The 20621-nt window shown below is 35.1% G+C and overlaps 3 protein-coding genes across 3 annotated transcripts; 1 reads left to right on the top strand and 2 right to left on the bottom strand.

Moving 5' to 3' along the window:
- Positions 1-402: 402 nt before the first annotated feature.
- LOC123210664 (protein IQ-DOMAIN 17-like) lies at positions 403-2279 on the bottom strand. The gene is made up of 5 exons (XM_044629138.1): positions 2201-2279; positions 1878-2155; positions 1531-1776; positions 1319-1456; positions 403-1218 (listed from the first exon to the last, which is right to left on the bottom strand). Exons 1-5 carry the CDS (start codon positions 2277-2279, stop codon positions 403-405), a joined length of 1557 nt encoding a protein of 518 aa, XP_044485073.1.
- Positions 2280-8606: 6327 nt separating this feature from the next.
- LOC123211159 (uncharacterized protein At5g39865-like) lies at positions 8607-10072 on the top strand. The gene has a single exon (XM_044629703.1). It carries the CDS (start codon positions 9049-9051, stop codon positions 9976-9978), a length of 930 nt encoding a protein of 309 aa, XP_044485638.1. The 5' UTR covers positions 8607-9048; the 3' UTR covers positions 9979-10072.
- Positions 10073-13487: 3415 nt separating this feature from the next.
- Positions 13488-15258, bottom strand: LOC123212180 (NAC domain-containing protein 12-like). The gene is made up of 3 exons (XM_044631244.1): positions 14873-15258; positions 14514-14782; positions 13488-14414 (listed from the first exon to the last, which is right to left on the bottom strand). Exons 1-3 carry the CDS (start codon positions 15054-15056, stop codon positions 13647-13649), a joined length of 1221 nt encoding a protein of 406 aa, XP_044487179.1. The 5' UTR covers positions 15057-15258; the 3' UTR covers positions 13488-13646.
- Positions 15259-20621: the final 5363 nt, after the last annotated feature.

The raw sequence follows: 20621 nt of genomic DNA, 5'->3' as shown, positions 1-20621 counted from the left end.
CTTCTGTAAAAAGAAATTGTTTCTTACATTTCAAGTGATGTGTGAGGCCTATATCCACCCAAGACCCAAGATGTTTCTCGAATTTTGTCAAAAGGTGTTACAATATTGCACTTCGAATATCAATTAAACCAGCAGAGAACAGAACTTCCACAACAAAATTGAGAACCTCATTTTCTCGAGGAAAAATGGTAGGAAGAATCTCAATAGTAATTTCAGGAGAGGCTGAATTCTAAATACTAATTAGATTCGTCCCACCTGGTATTTCATGATGATAAACTTACTTGACTTTTACTAATTCTACCTCAACATGATTTCATAGACCATGAGTGGTCAAAATCCATGCAATTTAATTTATTTCTAGCTAATTTAGAAGGTTGAGATAGGAGTGAATTGGTCGCTAATTTACTCCCACAAATTGAGAGAGTACCTTGATCCAGACAGTGATGGAGAAATTTCTCCACCAAAACTCAGAGTATAACAGGACGAATAGTTTGACAGCCGCTCCATTCCATAATAGCCACCATGTGGACTCTTGAAGCTAATGCTTCCCAAGTTCTGGCTGGAAACATTACATGCAGTGCCAACACTATAATGTAGCTGAGGAGCAGGATAACAGAGGCGCTTCTTCACTGAGCCGCCATGCTCTCTCTTGGATATTGATGATCTCTGGCTCGGTGCACTCTGTGACCGAGCCCGAGCTTTGGCTGACTCAGTAGCAGCCATGTAATTTGGCATTGTATCTGTAGCAGTAGCCCCGCTTGTGCCTGTTGCATAGCGAGATAGTCCATTATTAATACAATACGTGGAGCTTAAATTTGGAGTTACTGCGGCCGAGTAACTTCTTTCTTCCTTGAGGTATCGAGGGCTTGCTGAACGCACTTGAAGCGGTTTGGTTTTGTGCGGAGAGGGTGTGACAGGTGATTGGTGGAGAGAGAAACTTTGTTGTGCCCGGTGAATTGGGGATGCAATTGAGTAGAGTCTAGCTTGTTTTTGTTGGTGATTTTGAGACTGGGATTTTTGGAGAGTTGGAGCAGAATAAGAACAAGGCCTAGGCATGTCAATTTCTAGAGTCTTTATATGGTCTCTATTATCCGTTGAAGTTCTGCTAGTAGTGCTATTGTCCCATTGCTTGGTAGCCATCCACCGATCAAGCCATGTTGTCCTTTCTTTTAAATCACTTTCATCTCCTGCAGATGGAATCCTGCGAGATCTCCATATCTTGACGTGGTATGAAATTTTCGTGAGTAGATTAGACCATATGCTCATTAAGTTCAAAAAAATAAACAGGCACATGCACACAGGATGACAGTGAACTAACCTGGTTAGAGAAAGAATAAGCGAGGGCATTTTCGCGTTTTAGAGCAGCTTCCTTTCGACTCAGAAACATACCATCTATCCCCTGGCATGAATGTGGACGGTCATCCCAATCATCTAGTGTACCACTCACACTTTTGGACTGAAAATAAAAAGCCTTGTGTCATATTGAGTTTAACTAATTTGCAATAACTCGATATGTATGTGCAAACTTACTGTTGAATTCCTGTTTTTAACATCTTGAAGATTAGCGGACTCCCATAAACTATTGATTTCCGCAACCATAGACTTTCTGCTCATTTCATGTGAAGGCCTTGCTCGCTGATCAGACACCCTATCTTGCGCTCGAACCAAAGCTTCCACGCATTTCAGTGTTGACTTGGCTTGTTTTCGAACATTTTGTCCCCTCACTAAAGCTTGAAGCATTACTAGTCCTTTAAGTGCTCGCAAAGCTCTTCTTGCCTTCAACAAATAGATCTTTTTAATTTGAGTTCTTCAAACAATGGAAAGCAAGAAACTCCACATATAATTATTATCACATTTATTGTGTTACTAGCACTTACTAAGTAGCCTCTAAAAGCCGTTTGAATAACTACAGCAGCGTAGTGTTCTTTAGCAATCTCTACAGCTGCTTGGGCTGCTGCCACAGCGATTGCGTGGCTCCGATCAGCAGCTAAAATAGGGATCACTGGTGTAGCTGTTGTAGTACTAGTCGCGTTTGTCACCAGCTTTGCTTCGCATTGTTTTGCTTGATCACTGTCAGGCCTTCGAAAAAGCCATCTTCGTTTCTCTCTTTTCTGCAGAAACCCAACCTTCTTGTCTGTATTAACAAAATAACCTTCTAGACACGTAACAAAAACAATGGAAATAGCTTAAATATTGTTACCTTTTCTTCCTCTTCCTGCCCATGTTCTTCCCTTCTTCTGCTGCTCGTTTGATCTCGGTCTCAGCTTCTTCTTTTTCATTTTTTAATCTCCATTTTTAGATGAAGGACTTTTTTGATTGTTTATCGATCTTGATCTATTCGCTCATAGAGAACCCTTCACTTTCATATTGAAAACCAATTAAAATAGAAGAAGAAAGTCATTGCTCAAATTGAAGAAAAAGAATAAGTGTTGACGCACATGATTTGGTCAGACAAGAGCTCAATCATAAAAAAAGAGAACTACGTTAAAGTCAGTTTGGTCTCAATCAAAGAGGACAGTTGGAGACGGAGGATATTGGCCGAAGTGAGATTGAAAGTCTATGGAAAAGAGACAATTGTGGAAGTTGCAAAAAAAATGAGGTGGCCGCTTGAGAGGGAAAAATATGTGAGAGTGAATTTAAATTGCCTAACAGGGAGAGCAACTCTAAATTTTTTTAATAATAGTTAAACAACTTAATAGACAAGTGATTATTGAGAATTTTTATTACCTAGGGAGGGGTGAGAGTTTACTTAGGTGGGAGTAAGTGAAGTGTTTTGGTTTGGCCTCTATATTATCAGCAAAATAAATAAGCTTCGGGTGTTTGGTAGTGGCATGGGAAAAAAAAAAACTATTACTTTGTCAGAAGATGACATAAGAGGGATAAAGACGGGAGTTTTTAATCTTAAAAAAGAAGGCCAAAGTTCATTGAAGATTGCTAACCCGATGGAGCATGCATGCTTTTTGGGTTGCTGGGAAAGGTTGGCTTCCTTCATTTCTCTGAAGCGGGTCAAATCTGCTCTATTTTCCATTTCCAATAATGATTCTTGTCTCAAATAATATTAAATCCGGACAATTCCAACGCATAACATTTTAATCTTATAAATCTCCAACCAAAAACAGAAAATCATGCCATTCCAATTTTGAAGAATTCCTGTGAAGTTATTATAATTACATAATAGCCATTCCCTCTTTTACTACCAATCCTCGTAACAATAGCTGCTGCTACCCTCTTCAGGTTCCTGTTTTCTGATGCCATTCACTTTATATATTGCCTAAATTATAATAATAGTTACCCAGTGACGTTTGAATCCACTTCCCGTGATAAATTGCAGGTTCATTCATCACTGGTCTCAAAAAATATAGGGAAATTTTAAAAACTAGGCAAAATTAAAGGGGTCTAAGTGAAATTGTCCAAAAAATTCAGGTTTAAGCAAAAATGCCCATGTTTTGTGAAATGACGAAACTGCCTCCATATATAAACACAGCAAATTTTCACTGTACAATTCAAAGAAAATTCTAATTTTTTCCACATCCCACGGCAATCCCACGGCGAACGTCATTTCCGCCGATTTTCTTGCTTTCCGGCAACCGAAAATAGAAAATAATGTTATCACATCTCCTGTAATCTTGTTTGGATCAAGTTATTGCTCATATTATTGAGATTTGATTGAGATTTTTGGGTTTGAAATTTTAGAGTTTACGGTTTGAATAATGCTTAAAATGTTTCAATTTTTGGTTGTTTTTGTTGAATTGATTGAGGGGTATTATGTTATACAATGTGTAAATTTGATTTATGAAAAAATCGGAGGTCGAAACGACCAAAAATTGGCCGAAATTGGCTGCCGAAAGGATCGGCAGTCTGCCGTGGGAACGGAGTTTCCCACGGCAAGACGAATTCTCCCACGGCAGTTGAATGGACAATGGGTTTGGGGGGGGGGGGGGGGGGGGGGTAAACTGGTTTTTTTAACACATTGGGGTGTCGGGGAAATTCTTAGCCCACGTCGGGTTTTTTTGAAATTTCACAGGTTGTCGTGGGAAAAGCCAAATTACGAAACTGCCCCCTTTATAAACACACCAAAATTTCACGAAAATCCCACGGCAAGTTCTGTTTTTACTGTGCATTTCCACGAAAATTCCACAAGTTTTCCTCCTCCCACGTCAATCCCACGGCAAAGGTCGGGGAAATTCTTAGCCCACGTCGGGTTTTTTTGAAATTTCGCAGGTTGTCGTGGGAAAAGCCAAATTACGAAACTGCCCCCTTTATAAACACACCAAAATTTCACGAAAATCCCACGGCAAGTTCTGTTTTTACTGTGCATTTCCACGAAAATTCCACAAGTTTTCCTCCTCCCACGTCAATCCCACGGCAAAGGTCATTTCCGTCGATTTTGAAGCTTTCCGGCAACCGTAAATGGCAAAGAAGGTTAGTATATCTCCCGTAATCTTGTTTGGATCAATTTATTGCTGATATAATTGAGATTTGATTGAGAATTTTGGGTTTGAAAGTTTAGGGTTTACGCTTTGAATATTGGTTAAAATGTTTGGATTTTTGGTTGTTTTTGTTGAATTGATTGAGGGGTTTTATGTAATACAATGTGTAGAGTTGATTTATGTAAAAACCGGAGGTTGAAACGACCAAAAATGAAGCGAAATTGGCTGCCGAATTGATCGGCAGTCTGCCGTGGGAACGGAATTTCCCACGGCAGGACGAATTTTCCCACGGTAGCGTCCTTTGCAAGTCTAGTTGGGGGGTAAAGTGGATTTTTTAAAACCTTGGGGAGCCGAAATATTCATTTCAAAAAAGGGGGTTTTATGGACATTGTTCTGTTTCCAGGCACCCGCATTAATTGCATGCCAGTTTCCTGAAAAAGCAAATACTTTTTTACTTTTTTTTTTTCTCTTTTTCAGCAGCTCAACATTAATTGCATGCCACATTAATTGCATGCCAGTTTCCTGAAAAAGCAAAATAATTATGTGTACAAAATCTTTATTTAAGTCCGATTAGGACCTAATAAATCATTAAAGAATTTTTACGAGGGGTTAAATTACGAATTTTCTTATCCACGGTTTCCGATCGTGTAATTTTCGAATTTTATATCCGTTTTCGAATTTTAGTGTTTTTTGACACAATTTACGATGTAACGACGTTATTTTAACTTAATACTTTGATATTTTCATTTATAGGATATATCAAATCGATTTTTTCAATTTTCAAATGATTTTTCGGTTAGCGACATTCATAAGTATTTCAACTGATAGAGTTCGAATTTTAGCTCTGTTTTTCCAAATTTTACCATTTCAGGATATATCGAATCATATTTTCATGATCTCCGAACGATTTTTCAATTATCATCATTTTAAGGTATTTCAGCGTATAGAATTCGAATTTCAGTTACGTTTTTTGAATTTCACCATTTTAGGATATATCGATTCGTATTTTGACGATTTTCGAATGATTTTCCGAGTATGGTCACTTTAAGGTATTTCAACGTATAAAATTCGAATTTCAGTTTTGTTTTTCCGAATTTCACCATCTTAGGATATATAAATTCTTACTTTCATGAGTTTCGAACGATTTTTCGATTATCGTAACTTTAAGGTATTTCAACGTATAGAATTCGAATTTCAACTCCATTTTTTCGAATTTCACCATTTCAGGATATATCGTATCGTATTTTCATGATCTCCGAACGATTTTTCAATTATTGTCACTTATTTCAGCGTATAGAATTCGAATTTTAGTTACGTTTTTTCGAATTTCACCATTTTAGGATATATCGATTCGTATTTTGACGATTTCCGAATGATTTTTCGAGTATGGTCACTTTAAGGTGTTTCAACGTACAGAATTCGATTTTCAGTTTCGTTTTTCAAATTTTACCAATTTAGGATATATCGATTCGTATTTTCAAGATTTTCGAACCATTTTTTGATTATCGTGTCTTTTATGTATTTCAACGTATAGAATTCGCTTTTCATTTTCGTTTTTTTGAATTTCACTATTTTAGGATGTATAGATTCATATTTTCAAAATTTTTGAACAATTTTCTGATTATCGTCACTTCAAGGTATTTCAACCTACACAATTTGAATTTCAGTTTCGTTTTTTCTATTTTTCGTCATTTCATGATAACTTTTTAGATTGTTAACATTCTACGGCAGTTGAACGTATAGAACTCGAATTTCAGTTCTTATTTGTTAAGTTTTGTCATTTCCTTTTTAATTATTTAGTATTTCTCATCTTTTTATGTTTTTTTCACTAATACATTTGTTTACATATTTATTTTTATGAATGTCTAACAAATTTTATGTGATTGTTACAGGATATTTCTCGCAAAAGAAGACGGGTTGACACAGAGCTGCGCATTCCCGACGAGTCCAGACACTTCCGGACAGATGCGATATCTCATGCATAGCGTACTGCATTATCCCAGATTTCTTCTACATTGACCCCTCGACAGCTACGACTATTTGAGATGACATATTTCGGGTCCTTCCTTCGTTTACCCGAAACTAAATTCTGCGGGATATTGATGTATATATTTAGCGTTATTCCTATGTTTAGATGTATATATTTATTGTATGTGCATATGTGTATGATATACTTTATTTGTGGTTATATATGAATGTGTATCGTATTTGATTTCATTTTTTAAATAATCTTATCATGAAAAAACAATAAAAACGTATAATTACTCAAACATTTACACAATTGAAACAATTAGAGAAAATAAAGTAATACTGAAATAAAGTAACACTAAATTTATTACATCAAATGACAATACAATTACACATTTAAAACAATAATAAAAATATATCGGTTACATAAACTTGAAGTATAACAATGAAGAATCATATAAAAAACAAAATTGAGTATAAGCATGTCAAGATCTCATTCGAAAATCTGGAAAATACAAGTCCATATCTCGTAAAACGATGAAATTTAAAAAAAATGAAATTGAAATTCGAATTGTAAAAGTTGAAAAACCCTAGAATGGCAACAATCGAAAAATCCTTCAGAAATCTGAAAAATATGAGTCGATATCTTGTAAAACGGTGAAATCCGAAAAAACGGAACTAAAATTCAAATTCTAAAAGTTGAAAAACCCTAGAATGGCAACAAACGGAAAATCCTTCGAAAATATGAAAAATACGAGTCGATATCTCGTCAAACGGTGAAATTCGAAAAAACTGAATTAAAATTCGAATTCTAAAAGTTGAAAAACCCTAGAATGGCAACAATCGAAAAATCCTTCAAAAATCTGAAAAATACGAGTCGATATCTCGTAAAACGATGAAATCCGAAAAAACGGAACTGAAATTCAAATTCTAAAAATTGAAAAACCCTAGAATGGCAACAAACGGAAAATCCTTCGAAAATCTGAAAAATACGAGTCGATATCTCGTCAAACGGTGAAATTCGAAAAAACTAAATTAAAATTCGAATTGTAAAAGTTGAAAAACCCTAGAATGGCAACAATGGAAAAATCCTTCAGAAATCTGAAAAATACGAGTCGATATCTCGTAAAACGGTGAAATCCGAAAAAACGAAACTGAAATTCAAATTCTAAAAGTTGAAAAACCCTATAATGGCAACAAACAGAAAATCCTTCGGAAATCTGAAAAATACGAGTCGATATCTCGTCAAACGGTGAAATCTGAAAAAACGGAACTGAAATTCAAATTCTAAAAGTTGAAAAACCCTAGAGTGACAACAAATGGAAAATCCTTCGGAAATCTGAAAAATACGAGTCGATATCTCGTTAAACGGTGAAATTCGAAAAAACTGAACTAAAATTCGAATTCTAAAAGTTGAAAAACCCTAGAATGATAACAATCAAAAAATCCTTCAGAAATCTGAAAAATACGAGTCGATATCTCGTAAAACGGTGAAATCCGAAAAAACGAAACTGAAATTCAAATTCTAAAAGTTGAAAAACCCTAGAATGGCAACAAACGAAAAATCCTTCGGAAATCTGAAAAATACGAGTCGATATCTCGTAAAAAGATGAAATCAGAAAAAACGGAACTGAAATTCGAATTGTCAAAGTTGAAAAACTCTAGAATGACAACAAACGGAAAATCCTTCAGAAATCTGAAAAATACGAATCGATATATCGTAAAATGGTGAAATTCGAAAAAAATGAACTGAAATTCGAATTCTAAAAGTTGAAAAATGAAAATGCCTTTACAATGTAAAATATCCAAAAACCCTTCATATTTATCTAAAATTTTTTAACCCCCATAATGAGTGAGGGGAGTTATATAAATGAAGAGAAGGGTAATTTTGACATTTTAGAAAAAGTTTGAAATAAATAAATAAATATCAAAATGCCTTTATAATGTAAAATATCTAAAAACCTCTCATATTTATCTAAAATTACATTAAAACCCCATAGTAAGTGGGAGAGTTATATAAATATGAGGGGAAGGGTAGTTTTGGTATTAAAAAAAGTTATAGGCATTTTTTTTTTGGAACAGTGATTTTGGGTATTTTAGCTTGAAAATAGTGATTTTGGGTATTTTTGTTTAATGGGAGGGCATTTTGGCCATTTTTTAAAATTTCCCAAAAATATACTACACAGTAAAAGGAAAGCCACTCTGATCCCTCATTGTTGTTTTTTCCTGCTATTGGTGTCTATTCAGAGACTTCTATAGTATTACACAAAATTATACAAATGTACATGATTTGCTGGCTGGAGGAGAATCCTGCAATCTTTAATCTTTGGCTTTTGATGCTTTATGAAATAATAATTGCGATGTGACTGTAGATGAGTCAAGTTCATTCTGATGCAATGCAATATGCAAACCCACCATTCCATTGGGCAAAGTTGGGGTTGAAGCAGAAAAGGCCCCAAATTTTCTCCAGCTCCATCTTCTGCCTAAACCCAATTGAATTTGAATTGATTTTAGCGCTCAAAGCTCCATCTTTAACTTTTAAATTAATTACAAAAAATTCCATCTTCAAAAAAAGTGTGTGTGTGTGTATTTTTCGCTCGGTGGTTGTGCTTGTGAGTCAGATTCTCTTTCGAATTTCAGATCCATTACCATGGGTTGTGTTTCATCCAATTTGCTAAACCAGGAAGACGACTTCACTCAACTCGGTAGCTCAGTTCTGGGTCACCACATTGTCTCACTCACTTCCACCACTTATGGCTTCCTCAATCTTGATCCACCGACACCAACTCAGCCCCACAACGCCATCAATCCACCTGCCCCGCCTCCTAGGCTCACCCTCGGCTCCATTTTCCTTAGCCCACTTTCCGAACCCAAACTCCTCCAGTCCGATCCCGAGGTCATTAACTCCTGGGAACTCATGTCCTGTTTAGATTCTGACAGTAGTTTCTGTTTCTGTTCCAAACTCAAGGGAACCCGAAAAGAGAATTCAAATCCCAATTTGAAACCTCTTCATACTAACTTTCTTAAAGTTTGTAATTCCACGCTGAAGGGTAAGAATGTCCCAGACGAGTTGGAGAAATTATGTCCACCAAGCGGTGAAAACAAGCTCGTGATTTACACAACCACTTTGACAGGTATACGCAAGACTTATGAAGAGTGCAATGCGGTTAAGTCGGTCATGGAGAAGTTGGGGTTGGAGATTTCTGAGAGGGACATATCAATGGATGTTGGGTTTAAAGAAGAGTTGAGGGAGTTGATGAAAGATAAAGAGAGAGAAGCAATGGTACCACCGAGAGTTTTTGTTAAAGGGAGATGCATTGGGGGAGCTGAAGAGGTTTTAAAAATTGTTGAAGAGGGTTGGTTTGGTGAGTTAATTGAAGGGATTCCAAAGAGAAAAGCAAAGGGAGTGTGTGAAGGGTGTGGAGATGTGAGGTTCTTGCCATGTTTTGAGTGCAATGGGAGCTGTAAATTGGTGATGAATGTCAAGGAAGAGAAGGAGCAGAAGCAGGAGACTAGTGTTGTGGTGAGATGTCCTGATTGTAATGAAAATGGGCTAGTGCTTTGTCCCATCTGTAGTTAACTGTGTTTGTTGTTATGCAATTTTCTTGATATGATAATATAATAGTAAGCTATCTCATCGAACTTGTTTGTTTGATATGATTTTTGTCAAGTAAGTCATTGAGAGCTGAAATAATTGGTTTTTCTGTCATTGTTAAGGAAGTTCAGTTATTTAGATAATGCAATGAATGTACCTGCTATCTTATAACTAATCATGGCTGATGGATAGGCTGGTACTAATCAAAGGAGGTATGAATATTATCTGAAAGACAACTCAAAACCATTTACGTTTAGGAATGATTATGGTTAATCTACAAAAAAGCATAAACTTCATCCTCGGGGCCTCCCTGACAACTCTAATGGTGCCTCATTTAAGAATGAAGATATGATGGGGATGGGCACAGTATCATCCGTGAATGAACTTCTTGGGCGAGTACACATCTACTGCTGAGCAAGTTTATTTTAAGCTTATATTTTTTTTCTTCTGGTGTTGGACTTGTAGTTGTTGCTTTGCTGCTTTTATTTGGACATTTATACAGTTTGTAAACTACAACTGCCATGAAAATGCACATTGGAGAGGATCGCTGCTTTTATTTGGACATTTATACAGTTGTAAACTACAACTGCCATGAAAATTCATATTGGAGACGATCAACAATTTCTCAGGACCTGAACCTTCTGTTTCAATCTCCTTGCATAATTGTTTTCTACCCTTGTATATTGCCAAAGGGATCAACAATTTCTCAGGAGCTGTGTGTCAGGTCAAGCCCCAGCTCCAACACTATCGCCAAATTGACAAATAAACCGAACTCAAATTCCAATTCGAGATTGACTCATTTCAATCTCGAGTAAGCACATGGGTTTGATGATGGTTGTTAATTGTTTGAGGTCCACAGGCCTCAGTTATCTTTTGACTTTGGATTCATGTAAATTTTCTATACATATATCAATCAAATTTTGGATGTTACATTTTCCTTATAGTTTGGTCCCATCGCATGGCACACCTAACAACATCACTTGTTCATCGAACAAGAATCACACACCATTTTCTCTCAACAAAAACGTGGTGTGGGTGTCATTAATGACTACTATTAATGTAAATGTATGGTGAATTTAAGAGGCCAAGATTATAGTTATGATGGATGATTACCCAAATTAATTAATATTATTTGTGGGTCGTAAATCATACGTTACAGTCTTCACCTAAAAAGCTAATAATTTTTGTGGGGACTGTTGGTATGAAAAAAATTATGTGAATATCTATTCACCAAACAAAATGAAATAAAATTTGGCAACCGATTAGTGAATGAGTGATGATGTGGTTCAATTCAACTAATATATTCCAAATTTCAACGACAAAATGCATGCATTTTGAACGAACAAGCACCCATTAACTTACCTTTAGTGACGTCAATATATTCCATTTCTCTTTTTCTTTATGTCATGAAATTACCATCCATACATGTAACATCTCTAGAAAAATTTCATATGAAGAATATGTTAAATATGTATAGATTTTTTATATCACTTTAAGATGTTAAAACAAAATTAATTAAATAGTGTATAAGCTTCTTAACTATTCAGATATGTTTTAAGTTATAAAATTCAAAAGTTGATAAACTTTTGTTTCCAAAATACATAATATTTTGATATTGAAACAAAACATTGAGTTTTGTAAGAGGATAAATGTAACACTCATTGACAAATCCTTGTTAGGTACATACAGACATCTTAATGATCGTATAACCTTCGAACTTCAAAACTATCAAGACATGTATTAGATTGTGAAACTTGAAAATAAAACTGTCATAGACTGTGTGTCTAAAACAAATAATATTTTGATAGTAGAAAAAATAATATTGAGTATCGTAAAAGGATGAATGTAACATCCTCTAGGTAAGTTTGTGTTATGTGTGTGTAAGTATCTATAACTTGAGAGCTCCTAAACTTTCAAAAAGTATTTTGAGTTGTAAAATTTAAAAGTAAAACTCTAATAAATCATGTCTAATATGAATAATATATTGATAATTGATCGGGTTACTAGCCAAAATGTTACATCCTAACTATATACAAACCTAGTTGTGGGCAAGATCAAATGAAAAGATGGGGCAATTTGGTGACATTCCATTTTCCGAAGAAATGTTAATCGCAAGTAATGGAATGGAGACACCAAACGAAAAAAATATTATTCTCCCAATCTCATGTGTGGTCGTTTTCTATCTTTTATAGCTTCCATGAAGCTGAGGGGTTTTATATTGCTAAAGGGTGAAGTTGTTAGGAGTGGAGAAGTCGGTTTGTTTATGAGATTTCAATTTTCAATGCACTAAAACTTATGATTGATAGGTTAATTTAACCAAATCTTAATTATTTGAATGAGATGTCTTTAATGGTGTTGTTGGTCACTCATTTCCCAATTCTTTCTTCCCATTAATAATTCTTTCGAACAATCCATTGTGTAGAGGATAGATGCTGTACTAGTCACATGTGGATGAATATTCATGTTTTAACTTTAAGCCATAGTTTTTCCATTACTTGTGTGTCGTCACCCATTAAATTATTACACAAGATTCCACCCAACCCTTTTTGCTGTTTGATGCAGGAAATCAGGTGATGTTGCGGCTAGCTTCTTAGGCAATATATATAAAATTACTAGTCTGTCTCAGTTCATTCCCACCACCACCAGATCCTGAGGAGGAGAAATGAACTGAAATACGCAATTACAAATCGACAACATAATTAACAGTTAATTACAAACTAAACTAATCACACTCTTAATGTTTTTGATTGTTTACGCCTGGTCATTTACATACCTAACCTAATTGGGGAAATTTCAAGCATTCCATTTCCACACACAATAAAAAACTGCTTTTCGAATTTTGGGAAACCTTTATTAAGTAGTTACATATCCAGAGGTGATAACAAATTGAAATGCTTTTCAAAATTCCTTGTTAATTTTGAGAGATATGTCCATTGAAATGCTTTTCCATTGAACATACATATATATAATATATATTTCACTACACCTGCTTTGGAAAGCAACTTCCCATCCTTCTTTCTTTCTTGAAATTAATATATATATATATATATGGTAAGAAAACCAAGTTCAATAGGGGGAATATTATACATATAGACAGTATGATCAATTATGATTCTGAATTATTTTGTGATTTCTATCAGTCCCGAAAAGCAAATAGACTTTATAGCAACAAAAATCTTGATTGATACGTAGCTTAATATGGTGAGACCCCAAGATCTCACTCTTCCTCGACAACACAATAACAAATTGAACTGAGGGAATGACCTTTTACCAAAGTGACCCAGGCAGGCAGGCAAGTGCGTATCATTATTGGTGAGACCCAGAAGCCAGAATCTTACTTTAAAGTCAGCAATCTGCTATTATTAACTTGTCAAGCTTTTTCAATATGGTTATGACCTTACGCTTTGGATATGATTGCACCCACAAATTAAGATCATCCCAAAATTAGCTTCATTCTTGGAATGACAATGGTGAATATATAATGGAAGACATCGTTATTAACGGTTGACAAATCAGCATAATATTATTGACAACCCATATTTATTCATTTATTTATTTATTTATAAAGCTACCACTTGTATATATACCTACATTTGAAGAGAGGAGAGGAGAGGAGAGGAGAGCTTTCATCTATATCTTGGATAGTGCTTCTATTATACCGACAGGTGGCATAATGGATCTGTTGATGACAACTTGGTGAACCTCCATAGATCGTTTTCGCTGCTGTAGACTTGCGAACTTTGATTTGACCTATGTGAATGTATTTGTATATGATCATCACCAGGACAAAGATTGAAAACCGTATTTGGGTCACTAAAACAGGATAATCGCTTTGATGTACTATCTACTTGACCATTTAGTTGGGATGCCACGAGCTTATCAAGAGTAATCCAGTCACTAACCCCAGTTTTGTTGTTTTGAACTGATGTTGATATATTATCACAACTCACACTGCCTTCATCGAAGGAAGAAGGCTCAGTTTCTGTGAGAATTTCATCAATTGATTGAAAGCAAGTTTTGAAAATTCGATCTTGATCGAAGGGTGAACTATTGATGGGAATAGAAGGTACAGTTGGACTTTCCAGTCTTGGGAGATGCATGAATCTTTCGTGGAGCACCTCGCTGATGCTTGTGTTATTTGCCGCAGTGCCATTGATAAATCTCATATTGTTGTTACTGTTGTTGGATATGCCCATGGAGGTGTTGGATGATTCGTTCTCCATCTTGCAACTCCCTCCCATGTACAGAAGTATTTGATTGAGAACCATATCGTTGCCTGAAATTAGCATCTGGGACTTTGAATCCAAAGAAATGGACAAGCCTTTAGGACTGTCTAGCGTTTTCTGATAGTTCTTCTTTCTAAATACACGGCAAACCACCCAGCCATCTTCAGATGAAGAGTCCGCCATTGAATTGGAAGGCTGTATTCAGAAGACGCATAACGGACAGTATTAAATTATTTATTCTACGTTTGATTGATGAGATACGTTCAAAAACATACTAAAGGGGGAGCGACTTACATTGGCATCATTGTTGCTTTCATCGAGCCTATACTCGTGCATGATCCAATCGGATTTTTGTCCGTGCGGAGCTCGTCCCTGGTAAAAAACCAGAGTTTTTCTCAAACCAATTCTTCTAAAACAACTATCGATGATCTTATCACGACCTGTAGCCTTCCAGAATCCGGCGGCTGTTGCACGATTTGTTCTAGTTCCAGTTGGATACTTCTTATCCTTGTGGCTGAAGAAGTACCAGTCGTTCTGTGGTGTTGATCCTATTTTGCACTTCTCTGCAATAACCGAAAATCCAAGTTCCATGAATCCTTAACCACTAAACACATAGTTATATTAAATACTACAATTAAGCGTAAAGATAATACCTTGTATGTCCCAAGGCTCTAGCTTATTAAGATCAACCTCGCGAATAACATCAAGGTCAATCTTTTCGTAGGCCACTTTCTTCCTGAGATAGTAGTGGAGAAGCTCCTCTTCAGTAGGGTGAAATCTAAAGCCTGGAGGGACCTGTGAGTGGCCATTAATAGATAGATTCATATCTTCTTGCATTAGCTGTAGCCTATAGGTTGTAATAATAAGGGGAAATGTGTGTGTGTATAAATATAGAGAGAGGGAGAGGGAGAGAGAGAGAGAGAGAAGAGGTAGATAGATAGCTTAGCTTAGCTTAGCTTAGCTAGAGAGATATTTATTTGTGAACAATATGAAGAGGAGAGAAGATGGTAGTAAAGATGGAGTGGTATGCATAAATGCAGTGAAGATGATAATTTATAATGGTGGTACGACATGAGAAGGGTCCAAAAACTGCATGAAAAGTTTTGGTATCATGGCCATTGGTGTACTTAGCATGGAGCCAAAGGCTTCGAGAAGAGCCAACCACCTAAAACTGAATACTAAAGAGAGAGAGATGGGGAAAAATGGACCTAGCAGGTACTAATTGTGGGGTCAGAAAGCTTGCCACAGGAAAATGCTCCGGAGCCCAACAAATATAATTGTATTGAACCGAGGGCAATCCTCCATCCTTGCTATGCCCATGGACCTTAATATCTATTTAAAAAGGGCCAAAGGACTATTCCCCTCAGATTTTGCATGTTCTCAAATTCATATATATAATTTGAAAAATATTTAGAAAGTGGGGAAGTTATTAGTTTTTAAAATAAAATAATAATTTTATTTTTTATTTTAATAAAAAATTAATAATAAATCATTATTTAGATTCTTGAACTTCGCTGGGTGAGATTTCCAATTTCATTAAGACTTTTCAATACTGTGAGTGACGGTCATCACAAACAATAAGCTATCTTATCATTATGATACGGCCATACAGGACAAGAAAATTTACTTGTTCACTTCACGTGTACAAAGTCCAAAGTATAAACCAGTAGTACAAATATCTATGGATGCTATTTTAGGAATTCGTTCACAAATATTATATAATAATTAATCAAACCGGAAGGCTGGTGTCCAAATAGTCCCAATTTTGATTCAGCAATATTGATCCATATATATATTCACATTTGGATGTCGAATTTTCTACAAACACGCTTGGCATGTCACAGGGAAGGGTGTAAGGCCCCATTTTACACCAACTAAAGAATTGATTAAAGATGATTTAACGACAAATTCGGCTGAAAATTGCTGTAATTAAAGCAGCTTTACACAAAAGTTGGTAATTATAAGGGAATTATTATCTATAAAAATAAGATGGTAACATGAATGGTCATCTGGGGTAGGTTAATTTCTGTGGGTAGAGTTTTCCTTGAATGACGATCAAACTCAAAAGGACCAAAATGAGATTTTTTTGGTCTTAGCAATGGCATGAAATTTTACTGAAAGTTGTGATTTGCAGGACTGGAGGGCCAAAGATTCGAAGAAACTAATGTGAATCAAGTAGGAATTATTTGTAATTTCAACGACATTGAATTGATGGAAAGTTGTCTTATCTTCCTTGTGAGTCAGTCTAAAAATAAATTAATTAATTAATTAATTAATTGATATATACACAGGTATAAATAACAAGATGCATGCATGGCAATGGGTGGGTGGGTGGCGGTTAAGATTTACATGCATGTGATAATTAATAAGAATGTGTGAGGTTACATATGGTTGGTGATGATGATTAAATTATTTTAACATTAATTTATCACGTTTTAGAAATGAATGACCAAGTAATATGTGAATAATATTTTGCTGTAATTGCACGATAACGATAGCCCTTAATTTGCTAGCCATTGTGTCATATTATTATTATTATTGTTATTATTATAAAAAATAGATTTGGGCTCATTTAAAATCTGTATAATAAATAAATCATTGAACTCAACTGGCATAGTATAGGACCTCTGACCCAATCTCTTCACAATGCCTAACATCTTTTATTTCATTTCTTAGACCTACATGTGGTTGTATGTGTTTTGGGTAATTGATGGATGGACCTTGCTGTCGTTTATTTTTTCAAAAACATATGCTGAAATTAGTAACAATCACTTGTAAATCCTGATTTCCCCACCTTCAAAAAACAAGTTTTACTCTCAAACACATACACTTGCGTATCCCTTGTCACACTAATTCATGCTAATAATATTCTTCTTCTTTTTAATGCTAATTAACAACATTTACTCTTAAATTCACACAATTTCTAACAAATAATCTTTCTTAGACGTGTTAAGTATAATAAGAAAAGGAAACAAAGAACTTAACTTTTATTATTTTTAAATCTAATACTCACCTTTTTCACAATGAGAAGTTGTTTTATTTATAGAGCTAAAAACTAACAAATAAATGTTTGAAACTAGAAAGTACAGTTATTAACTCCTAACAAAGTGCTCTCATACGAAAACATGTAACTGACTCTAATAAAGTCACGTAAAATTTCATATTCTCCTATAGACCAATTAAAACCACTAAGAGCAAACTCCTATCGACACAGACAATTAACAAATTGAGCAATATTTCTAACAATCCCTCCCTTAAATTGAAAGTTTTCAAACATTTAGTTTAATAAAACTTGTCAAGTGCACAAACTCCAAGCAAATTCCTTAGCTACTGAAACGTAGGTGACTTTAATGGCTTGATCATTATATCAGCAATCTAATCTTTACTTTTGCAGTAGAAAAGATCAATTATTCCATCCCTCGTGATGTCCCTTAAAAAATGTAACTTCACATCTATGTGCTTGCTTCTTCCATGTAGAACAGGATTTTTAGAGAGTTTGATGGCAGAACTATTATCACAATAAATTGCATTAGCTCCCTCTTGCTTGAAATGTAGTTCTTCAAGTATTTTCCTTAGCCAAATTGCTTGACAGGCGTAGGCTGTTGCAACTACATACTCTGCTTCAGTTGTTGACAAAGTGAAAATTGCTTGCTTTTTTTAAGACTATGAAATAGCTCTCAAACCAAGCATGAAAACATATCCTGAAGTGCTTTTTTCGATCATCTTAATCTCCAGCATAATCATTGTCTATAAAGCCAAATAAATCTGACTTTTCATCTTTCTTGTAATACAACTCATAATTGGTAGTCGCTTACAAGTATCGAAAGATTCTTTTTGTAGCTAAGAGATGAATCTCTTTTGGACATTCCATGAGCCTGCTTATGAGACTTACAACATGCATTATGTCAAGTCTTGCAACTGTTAAATACATCAAACTCCCTACAATTTGCTGTAAAGCGTATTATCAATTTTCCTCCCTTCAAGATCTTGAACAAGTTTCAAACCCACTTCAATAGGTGTATTAACAGAATTACAATTTTTCATTTGAAACCTGTCCAAAATTTCTTGTGCATACTTCCTTTGAGAAATAAAAATCCAGCTGCATATTACACTATTCAATGCCAAGAAAATAATGCATCAATCCAAGATCAAACATGTCAAAATCAAGCATCATAAATTGTTTAAATTTTTCGAATATAGCAATATCATCTCCAGTATAAATCAAATCATCAACATATAAGCATGCAATAAGCATCTTTCCTCCTTCTCCAATCTTAATAAAGAGTGTATGCTCATATGGACATTTTTGAAAACCTTCCTTCAAAAAATAAGCTTCAATACGACTATACCATGCACGTGGAGCTTGTTTTAACCCATATAATGCCTTTTTGAGTTTATAAACCTTATTTTCACTTCCAAGCTTCACATAACTAGGAGGTTGATCGTTAAATATTTGTTCCTTAAGGTCACCATGCAGAAATGTCGACTTCACGTCTAATTGGAAGATAGGCCATGAATGTTGTGTTATTAATGTTGTAATACCCTTAGGCAAATCCCACATTGATAAAACACGAGAGAGATATTGGATATGTCTGTACTCTGTCTATATATCCCACATCGGTTAGTGGTTGGAGAATTTGACTGGTTAAATAGTCTGTGAGCTTCTTAAATTGTTAAGATGGGTTTTAGGTTACAAAACCTAAAAACAAAACTACAATGGATTGTGTGTTCAAAGTAAATAATATCTTGATAGTGGGTCGGGTTGTTGACTAAGAATGTTATAAATGGTATCAGAATGGTTCCGCTGTCATTTTGAATCATAGTGGAGTAAACCTCAACAAGGACGCTGAATCCCGTAAGGGGGGTGTATATGATACCTTTAGATAAATCTCATATTGACAAAGCATGGGAGAGATGTTAGGTTTGTTTGTACTCTATCTATATATCCCACATCGGTTAGTGGTGAGAGAATTTGACTAGTTGAATAGTCTGTGAACTCTTTAAACTGTTAAAACGCATTTTAGCTTGCAAAGCCCAGAAATAAAACTATGATAGACTATGTGTCCAAAATAGACAATATCTTAACAATGAGTCGAGTTATTGGACCAAAGATATTACAAAGGCAATCACTAATCTGATTGTATCATGTCTTGCAATAGGAGCAAAGACTTCTCTATAATCTACCCCAAATTCTTGCTTATAGCCTTGTACTACTAAACGTGTCTTGTACTTGTCAACTTCTCCATTCTTTTTCAATTTCGTCTTGTACACCCACTTGTCTTGTGCCCTTTTAGAATATCAATCAACTCTTATGTGTTGTTCCGTTCAATAGCTGCAATTTCTTCATCCATCGTCTTTTGGCATTTTGATTCTTTGATAGCTTCTTCAAAGGTTGTAGGATTACAATTTGAAAATAGAGCAAAATGTGTAAGTGGGTCCTCAAATTGATCAATTCCAGTTACCTCATAATTGGTCATCCATACAGGTCTTTTTCTAACACGTTGAGGTCATTCTTCATTTTCTATCATTGTTAGGGACCTTGGAACATTTGTTGAACCATATAAAATTTATTGATCATTTTCTGCCTACTGCTACCTCTCCTCTCCTTTAGCTCCATCAAAGTTAACAGGTATTTATTGTTCAACAACATTGTTGTTCCATGGCCAAAACCTTTCTTTATCAAAAACTACATCACGACTAATAACAATTTTCTTAGTGATAGGATTGTAAAGCTTATAAGCTTTTGATTGATTACTAACACCAAGAAAAATGCATTTTTTTCCCTTGTCATCTAGTTTTGTTCTCTTCTAGTCTGGAATATGAGCATAAGCAATACACCCAAAAATTCTGAAGTGATCTACAATTGGTTTTCATCCACTTCATGTTTCCTCTGGTGTCATATTTTGAACAACAAATGTGGGACTTCTATTCAAAATATAAATGCTCCAATTGACTGCTTCAGGCTAGAAAGATTTTGAAACGCCACTCCTCATCAAAAGGCTTCGCACCATATTCAAAATAGTGTGATTATTCTGCTTACGAACTCCATTTTGTTGAGGCATGTAAGCGGTCGTAAGTTGCTTCTTGATTCCATAGTTCTCATAAAATTTTGCAAATTCTTGTAAGATATATCTTTCGCCACAGTCTGTATGAAGAATTTTGATCAAATTGTCTATTTCTTTCTTAACCAACACTTTATAGTTTTTAAAAACTTCAAAAGCTTCGGATTTTTCCTGCAAAAATTATATCAAAGTTTTCCGACTAAAATCATCAATGAAAGTAATTATATATCTTTTACCACCATTTGAAGGTGGATTTATTAGGCCACAAAGGTCGAAATGCACCAACTCTAATGCATTTTTTGCTCTTCATGACTTTCCTTATGGAAATTGATTACGATGT

Source organism: Mangifera indica, chromosome 3, assembly GCF_011075055.1.
Source record: "Mangifera indica cultivar Alphonso chromosome 3, CATAS_Mindica_2.1, whole genome shotgun sequence".
NCBI lineage: Eukaryota > Viridiplantae > Streptophyta > Magnoliopsida > Sapindales > Anacardiaceae > Mangifera > Mangifera indica.
The sequence above is the reverse complement of the archived record's forward strand: the minus strand, read 5'-3'. Positions and strand labels throughout refer to the sequence as shown.